This window comes from Carlito syrichta, unplaced genomic scaffold, assembly GCF_000164805.1.
Source record: "Carlito syrichta isolate Samal-C Ts95f unplaced genomic scaffold, Tarsius_syrichta-2.0.1 Scaffold315561, whole genome shotgun sequence".
Classification (NCBI taxonomy): Eukaryota; Metazoa; Chordata; class Mammalia; order Primates; family Tarsiidae; genus Carlito; species Carlito syrichta.
The window spans coordinates 412038-421597 of record NW_007259657.1 but is presented as its reverse complement, the minus strand read 5'-3'; the positions used below and the strand labels follow the sequence as shown (position 1 = coordinate 421597).

The following is a 9560-nucleotide window of genomic DNA, read 5'->3' as shown; positions in this document are numbered from 1 at the left end:
GCTGTTCTTTAAAAAAATCTTTGCCTCCAATGTGTATGCTTAATTTAAAGTAATTTTTTTTTGCCAAATCCAAAGTTACTGAAATTTTCTGCTATGTGACTTTTACCAAATAAAAACCTAGTATCATCTTTCTAAAGTTTCCTTGAAGTACACGGTTTGGAAATTTTTTTTCTTAAAAAACATCTGAGGAAAAACATGGTTATATGACTTAATAGTATTGTGGTCCAGAAAACAAAATGCTAATTATAAAATTAACAACAATGTCTACAATCAGGTAGCCAATAAAATTTTTTTACGCTAAGTGTGCGTTACTTGAAAGATTACCCAAGTATAGAACACACTTCAGATTCTTCCAGTTAAATAATAAACAGGTTTTTATTTCTCTCATAACTTTTAAAATGTGAATGTCTGGTCATTCAGCCAGTCTTTACTTCCAGGTAACTTCTTCATTGGGTCTCAATTCTCTGTGTGGAAAGAAAAAAGGAAGGAACAGAAAAGGTATAAATAAAACTCTGGAGAAAAGATATAAGAGAAAGTCGGCAAAATATGAGTTTAGCATTTTATATCCTGATACTCTGCCCCATATGAAAAACTTGCATGAGCTTCTCATTTGCATTCTATTTGCTCATGATTTTAACCTCCTTATGTCTCTCTAACTTCTTCTAGATGAAAAACCTGTATTTCCTAATTGATGTGCACATGAGAGCTGCCATCCCATCAGTGAATTCAGGTAGGTTTTGACACCCTTGCCAGCTCTTTCCACTGTTCCTGAAGCCCAATTCATAAAACACCTGCCCTATCAAGTCCCTGGGGGAGCTGCTGGACCCTCCTGTCCCAGGGTTTCCTCCAGCCCACCTGTGCACCCACTACATGTGTCCTGTCCCCGTACTTCCCAGCTGTGCAACCACTGCAGGAGTCCTGTCCTGCTCTTCTCAGCTGTGCACCCACCACAGGTGTCCTGTCCCCATACTTCCCAGCTGTGCACCCACTGCAGGTGTCCTGTCTTGCACTTCCCAGCTGTGCACCCCCTGCAGATTTCCTGTCTTGTCCCTGCACTTCCCAGATGTGCACCCACTGCAGGTGTCCTGTCCTGTACTTCCCAGCTGTGCACACACTACAGGTGTCCTCTCCTGTCCCTGCACTTCCCAACTGTGCACTCACTTCATGTGTCCTGTCCTGTACTTCCCAGAGGTGCACCCATGGCAGGTGGTCTTCTTGTTATCTGCCACTCTCTGCTGCTAGAGAAGCCATTTCTAGACACGGCAGGACAGTTGCTATCACTTAGCCTCCAGGTCTAAGGTGCTCAAGTAGCATGGCTGAGAACACAGCACCAAGCCACTACTGCGACTACTTAACAGCTTAGGGAAGACAGAATAGGATTATACAACAAAAGCTATATATAGGGTAGGCTTCAGCCAGCCAATTTAAAACTGCTCCTATATTGAAATGCACTCTGAAAGTTACAAAATGAGATTATCCTAGATCTAAAATACCTGTTCACAAGCTGAAGACTGTTTACATTACAGAGTTACTCATACAGTTTCATACAAGGATTAAAAAACAAGACTACAAACAGTATCACTTGAATCTAAGTCCTTTGAGGTGGGGGACTACCCCTTCTGTTTATTTTTGGCACATATAATATGAAGAATAGTCCCCAAAGCTGACCAATTGCTGGTTTTAAAAAATGCAGACACTAACCTTTTAAACAACATACTCTTATTCCGGAAGGCTGTCAGTTTTTCATCATTCTTTCTGTCTAAATAACATCCAATGACGAATCCCATTGGGACAAGTATATGAACCCAGTGGTCACGCACAATCTGAAGCAAGTTCACCATGACTGCTTTAAAAAAAAAGGATTATCAGTAATGTAACTGTCTTTGAAATAAAGATATAGATGTTAAAAGCGGGCAACCCTCTTTCCAGTCTCTTCCCATGGCTACAGGAGCTTTTCTGTCTTCTCAATAACCTCCTGTTTTCTTAAAAAAATGATATTTTTTAATTTTTAATTTTTTTGTTTTAAAATTGTGGGGTACAGTTAAAGTTTAGGTATACAAATATTTATTGTGCAGGTACCCTTGTTGATGAGGTGTGCCTCCCCTTCCCCAGACAGATAAAAAAATAAATTACAAAATAAAAGCAAAATAAGCCTCTTTGGATTTGCTTAGCAACAGAATGTAATATAATAATTCAAATCTAATCAGTGAGGATTATATAGGTGCCAATGATTACTATAAACATTACACTGCACTAAAGTCTATTTGTTAGTTATTTCTAGCTTAACCAGTGGTTTGATACTGAGCAGAGAAATGGATTATATAAAAAGCACCGTCTTTGTATTAAGAACTGTTTTTCCTGCAGAGACAGGACCTCACTATGTTGCCCAGGCTGGAATACAATAGTTATTCACAAGCACTACAGCTTGGAAGTTCTGGGCTCAAGCGAACCTCCTGCCTCAGCCTCCCAAGTAGCTAGGACCAAAGGTGTGTGCTATTGAGCCCAGTTCTGATTTAGAACTTTTACATATATAATATATTTTTAGGACCTCTCATGATGCAAAAGCAAATTTAGTAATATTTTGCCAGAGTGAAATTCTTTAGGTAAAGCTATAATTACTGAAAACTAATGTTTGAAAATAAATTAAAACATACAAGTCAAGTGTGGTGGCTCACGCCTGTAATCTCAGCACTTTGGGAGGTAGGGGCGAGAGGACTGCCGGAGCTCAGGGGTTCGAGACTAGTCTGGGCAACTTGGCGAGACCTCATCTCTACAATAAATAAAAAATGAGTCGGGAGTGGTGGCACATGGCTGTGGTTCCAGCTACTTGGAAGCCTGAGGCAGAAGGACTGCCTGAGCCCAGAAGGTTGAGGCTGTAGTGTAGTGGCTGTGAGTATGTCACTGTACTCCAAGCCTGGGTGACAGAGTGAGACTCTGATTCAAAAAAAAAAAAAAAAAGGAAAAGAAAAGAAAGAAAGAAATTAAAACATATAAGAGAAATTTAAGAAACAATCATATTCATGAATGTTCCAGTAGATCTAAATATCAATTAGATGACCCTAAAAAGGCAAAGGGAGAAGGGAACATACTGCTGTGGAAAGATGACCAGGAGCCAGAGCCATCACATTTCTATATATGATGTGAAATAACTGTGATCCATTTTACAGATAAGCAAACGCCTAACCCAAAAAGCACAGAGCTGGAACTCGAATTCTGCTCGCTCCACTGCCCTGGCTCCTGTCATGTCACAGGGCTACCTAACAGACCCCTTTCTGATGGGTATTTATGGTACTTAAGAGCTTTTAAGTTCTAAGAGTTTTCAAACTGCAGAGACAGACAAGGAATAGAACTATAGGTTGAGTATCCCTTACCGCTTGGGGCCAGAGTGTTTCAGATTTTCTGGATTTGGGGATATTTATGTATGCAAAATGAGCTATGTAGGGGATGAGACCAAAGCCTAAACAAGGATTTACTTATGCTTCAATACACCCTACACACAGTCTGGGGGTGATATTATACGATATCTTAAATAAATTTGTGCATGAAACGACACATGAGGTCAGGTGTGGAATTTTCTACTGTGGCATCATGTTGGTGCTCAGAAATTTTCGAATATGATGGCTCACACCTGTAATCCCAGCACTTTGGAGGTTCAAGTGGGAGGACTGCTTAAGTCCAGGAATTTGAAACCAGCCTGGGCAACAAAAGACCTCATCTCTACAAAAAAAATTAGCCAGGTATGGTGGTGAGTGCCTGTAATCCCAGCTACTTGGGATACTGAGGTGGAAGGGTTGCCTGAGCCCAGGAGGTGGAGGCTTTGGGGAGCCAGGATCATGCCACTGCACTGCAACCTGGGTGACAGAGTGAGATCTGACTCAAAAAAAAATGTTTTGAAGTTTGGAGCGTTTTGGATTTTAGATTGGGGAAGCTGACCCTGCAGTAGTCATCATGTGGAAAAGAACAAATGGCACTAATTCAATGAAAACACAGTTGGAATGTTAGTTTTCTGTAAAAATATACATACAGATGAATTAAAAATACACCTGTGTGCACATGGATCTATGAGAATAACTCATGTATCTACATGAATAAATCATATACACTGGTGGAGACAACAACAGTACTCAGCACTAGGCTGGGCTAAACTCTGCAACTGAATCCCTGCCTCTGATTCTGGTTTGCATACCTAAACAATTCTTTCTTTCTTTCTTTCTTTCTTTTTTTTGAGTTGGAATCTCACTCTGTCGCCCAGACTGGAGTGCAGTAGCACGTTCCCGGCCACTGCAGCCTCAACCTGCTGGGCTCCAGTGATCCTTCTGCCTCAGTCTTCCAAGAAGCTGAAAGTACAGGCGCGCGCTACCACACCCGGCTAATTTTTTGATTTATTGTAGAGATGAGGTCTCGCCAAGTTGCCCAGGCAGGTCTTGAACCCGTAGGCTCAGGCAATCCACTCACTTCAGCCTCTCAAAGCGCAGGATTACAGGCTAAGCCACCGACCCCGGCTTTTATTTCTTAAACTTGAACTAGATACCCAGTCTCCAAAGTCACTGGGTTAGGAAATGGCCACCAAGTGAAAGGCACATGTTCATTATGTGCTGTGCCTGGTAAGTAACACCATACACAGCAGGATCCAGTATGAACATCACTGAACTGGAAATATACAGTAAATGATGAGCTATTTAATATGTAATTTACAATTTAGTCATCGATTCATTTTAAGTTCTAATCTATTGTCTATAGCTGGAGTTCTCAAACTTGACTGAGCAACACAATCACCTGGGGAGTTTTTTCATTAGGGACTCCTTAGCCTTACCTCCAGGTGAGGTGGAAGAACCCTGTCCCTTCCGATTTTGACACAAATGGTTCTTGGACATAAAAATGTAAGCACACCCAATCTTTACCTTCTAAGAAGATGGTGCCTGCGATAAGTGGCGTTCCTTGCATTTACATCCTAAGGTGCTTTTCATGATGCTGCTGAGGGCACACCAAGTCAGCTGCCTGCTTATTTACTTTATAAGCTTGAGCCTATCAGGTAGGGGATAACAAGGAATGCCTTAAATAAGACCATGCAACTCTGAAGTTACCAGTCTGCAAAACACCAGACAACATAGATCCCTGTTCAAGTTCAGTGAACTCAGGGGTCATCTATTCTGTCTTTGTTAGCATGCTCAAATTTCTTTTTAAAAATTTTTAAGTCAGGGTCTCACTCTGACACCCAGGCTGGAGTGCAAGTGGCATGATCATGGCTCACCACGGCCTCAACTTCCTGGGCTCAGGTGATCCTCCCACCTCTGCCTCTAGAGTAGCTGTGACTTCAGGCGTGCGCCACCACACCCGGCTGAAGTTTTGGAGAGTTGAGGTCTGGCTATGTTGCCCAGGCTGGGCTTGAATTTCTAGGCTCAAGCGATCCTCCTGTCTTGGCATCCCAAAGTGCTGGGATTACAGGCAAGGGCCACCGCAACTGGCAGGACCCTCAAATTTCTTAAGAGGGGTCCATTCTTCCCTCAGCATAGCTGTTAGATGGTTTTGTACTTAAATACCAACCAGAAAGTACTTGATTCCTAGCCCAAGGAGGTTTTGAGGTCATGGTCACCTGTAGGCTCTGAGCCCTTACTGTCAGCATTCTTTTTACGGGGCCAGAAACTAAAGAACTCCTTGTGTCTGGCCCTGCTCAGAGCAGGAGACAAGGCAAGTCCCAGGGTGCTTGCCACATAAAAGCTTGTACAGAGACTCCAGAAGTAAAGAAGAAAAGGATTCTGTACAGTTAGAAACCAGAGTTGGACTCAACAACCAAGAAGGAACCATGATGCCATCCCTAAGAGCTGAATGATAAGTCTTAGCTCTACAGGAATTTTGTGTCACAATTGTACAATCTATCTTTAACCCTTTGCACTCAGATGGTCTCTCTGAGGGGAAACTGAAAATCTAGCAAACCACTGGGATGTCCCTCTCAGGGGACATGAGATTGCTGATGATTATGAGGACAAACTTATGCCAGCACAATTTTTTCAAAAAGATATGTTTCCTTGAAGTTTTCCATTCAAATTGCATGAGAAGGCAAACAAAGAGATGGAATCTATACTGAAATATACATTTTTAAAAAGTCCTTCCACATTGTCTTTGAACATACCAAACAACAATAATATGGGAGGAAGAAAATGAGACTGCATTGTCTGCTCGAATAGAAAAACACCAGGTGGAAGACATCCAACAAATTACTATTGCACAACATGTATCAGTGAACCTGTAATGCATGTTGGTGACTGTTTCACATGCTACCACATGTTAGAAAAATAGAAGATATGAAATCTTGATTCTGCCATAAATAATTTCCTCAATGCTCAGAATTCCATTAAAGCCAAACCTAACAATAAAATAAGTGGTTCCAGCATTACACTATTTAATATGAAGTGATTAGCTTTTCACTATTTTGTAAAAAAAAGTGTGGTCGAGTTGCAGCAGGGGGTCTTGAGATGTCTCTTGAGTGCAAAAGGTTAATTGACTTTAGGGCAGAGCACTGCACGTAATTTGCCCTGCATGCTTTACTGTGAGTGGATGACCAGAGAGGACTAAGATTGATGGACACAAGAAGTCAGCTAGAACAGCTCCCAGGAGGATGGGCGGGAGGGGGGGCTGAAAAGAGCTTCACCTGAGAGGCCAAAGGCCGTGAGAACCTGGCTAGGCTCCAAGGATGCAAAGGGGAGCAAGGACCTGGCCAGGTTCCATGGAAGCAAGCCTAGGTTCTAGATGAGAGGAAATGTCAGCAGAAGGCGAAAAGGTCCAGAGGCTTTGGGGAGTAACGTTCCTATGGGTGCCATGAGAGCGTTGCACCTATCACTATTTAAGGATCCTCAGAAAAAAACTTGCTTGTACTTCTGAACCAGGAGTAGCCATGATATTTCTGATAAAATAAATTGGGAATTACCTTACAGATGCAAGGAATCATGTACCCAATCCTTCAATACCAAAATGATCCAAATTTATTTTGCCCACTACTAGGAAAAGGTGAATCTTAAAGCACTGTCAGGCACAGTTTGTACTGCTTTTCACAATCACCAACTCATTATGAATCCAGAAGTAAACCCAAATACCTACAACCAACGGATGTCTGACAAAGCAGACCAAAACATACATTGGAGAAAGGACACCCTATTCAACAAATGGTGCTGGGAAAACTGGATGGCTACATACAGAAGAATGAAACTTGATCCCTATGTCTCCCCATATACAAAAATTTATTCAAGATGGATTGAAGACTTAAAATGTCAGACCTGAAACCAAATTCTAGAAGAAAACTTAGGAAAACAAAAATTTTTTTTTTTTTTTTGAGTTGAAGTCTCACTCTGCTGCCCAGGCTGGATGGAGTACAGTGCCATCTTCACAGCCACTACAGCCTCGACCTGCTAGGCTCAGGCAATCCTTCCACTTCAGTCTTTCAAGTAGCTGGAACTATAGTTGTGCACTACCACACTAATTTTTTAATATATTGTAGAGACAGGTCTCACCATGTTGCCCAGGCTGGTCTCAAACCCTTGACTCAGGCAATCCTCTCACCTCTGCCTCCCAAAGTGCTGGGTTTATAGGTGTTAGCCACCGTGCCCAGTGGGAAAACTCTTATGGACATCGGCCTAGGCAGAGAATTTAGGGCTAAAACCCCAAAGCAAATGCAACTAAAACAAAAATAAGCAAGTGGGACTTAATCACCAGAGCAAACAGATAACCTACAGAACGGAAGATATTCATAAACTATACATCTGACAAGGACTAATGTCCAGAACCTAAAAAGAAATCAAACAAATAGCAAGGAAAAAAGCAAATAACCCCATTAAAAAGTGGACAAATGACATGAACAGGTATCTCTCAAAAGAAGATATACAAATGGCCAAGAAACATGTGAAAAAACAACCAACATCACTCATCATCAGGGAAACGCAAATCAAAATCACAATGAGATACCACCTTACACCAACCAGAATAGCCATTATTAAAAAAACAAAAAACAGACGCTGGGGCAGATGTGGAGAAAGTGGAACATACACACTGTTGGTGGGAGTGTAAATTAGCACAACCTCTAAGGAAAGCAGTATGGAGGTTACTCAAAGAACTAAAAGGAGATTTACCATTTGATCCAGCAATCCCACTACTAAGTATCTACCCTAAGGAACACAGGTCATTATATAACAAAGACACCTACACCCACATGTTCATCACAGCACAGTTCACAACTATGAATATGTGGAATCAACCTGAATGCCCATCAACTGGCCAGTGGATGATGGAAATGTAGTATATATACACCATGGAATACTATGCAGTCATAAAAAAGAATGAAATCATATTTTTTGCAGCAACATGAATGGAGCTGGAAATCATCATCCTAAGCAAACTGACTCAGAAACAGAAAATCAAATACCAAATGTCCTCATTCATATGTGGGAGCTAAATAAATGGTCAGAAAGATGGAAATAATAGACACGGGGACAATAATAAGGGGAAGGGTTCAGAAACTAACTACGGGGTACCAAAAAAAGCCACCAACTCATAATCCTCACAATTCTACTATACACATTATTAATGGACGTAATTAATATCCTCAGTGCAATAGGCGTATTTTTTTTCCAGATAAGGAAATCCAGGGACAATTGTGGTCAAATATCTTGCCTAAGGTTATAGGTGCAGTCAAGAGGCAGAGCTGCCAAGACTGTAAATTAGTACAACCTCTATGGAGAGCAGTATGGAGATTACTCAAAGAACTAAAAGTAGATGTACCTACAGATTACCTGGCTCGTTGGTCCAGGCTCTTACTTGTACTTTGCTGTCACTCATTGTAAGTACGTTGGCGTCTCGCCCTGTCGCCCAGACCGGAGTGCAGTGGCATGCTCACGGCACGCCGGAGACTTTTATACTAACCTCACTCTATCTTTTAATTTTTTTAATCTTATTTTTCCTACTATTAATTTTTCTTCAACCCCCCTCCCTTAACTATTAAAAGGAAAGCAACGAAGCATCTGGTGTGTGTCTGGCTTCGGCAGGTCGCTTCAATTCGCGTTGGAGACAAGTAGACTTGTCCCCACGGCACTTTATATACGCTGCTCAATAAGTGTGGGATAACCCTTGAGGACAGCGCCCGGCACCTTGGAGGGACTTAAGTCCTCGAGGTTTTGGTGACACAAGACACCTGTAAACGCCACGTTTCCAAATAGCATATGGGCAAGGGCATGCAGGGTGGAACGGCGTCGGCTCTCGTGGGCCTGACGTTCGGGAGAACTAGCTCGGCTGGGGAGAGCGGGAGCGAGGGCGGAGAGGTTGCCGGGTCTGGGCCGGGGTGGAGAAGACGCGGGGCCGGGCGGAGGCCTGGGTGGGAGGGACGCGGGACTTGGGCGGGGGACCAGCGCAGGGAAGCCTCTGCTCTGCGCCGGGAGACGGTGGGGCCTGCTGGATGCCAGCGGACCGTCCCCATGGGCGCCCTTCCCAAAAGCTGCTGGCAGGAAGAGGACCCGGGAAGTACGGCCTCCCCGCCACACACACACACACACACACACACGCACGCACGCACGCAC

The 9560-nt window shown here is 42.8% G+C and overlaps 1 protein-coding gene across 3 annotated transcripts in view; it reads right to left on the bottom strand.

Moving 5' to 3' along the window:
• Nucleotides 1-350: 350 nt before the first annotated feature.
• The window catches only part of NDUFB1 (NADH:ubiquinone oxidoreductase subunit B1), a 29895-nt gene continuing 20685 nt past the window's right edge, over nt 351-9560 (bottom strand). For 2 of the 3 annotated variants that reach the window (XM_021706415.1, XM_021706417.1), the window contains exons 2-3: nt 1702-1846; nt 351-464 (exon numbers count right to left, since the gene is read on the bottom strand). In XM_021706415.1, coding sequence (XP_021562090.1) covers nt 428-464; nt 1702-1841 — 177 coding nt within the window. In that variant the 5' untranslated portion in view covers nt 1842-1846 and the 3' untranslated portion in view covers nt 351-427. The remainder of the gene's footprint in view (nt 465-1701; nt 1847-9560) is intronic. The other variant, XM_021706416.1, reaches the window with a different exon arrangement.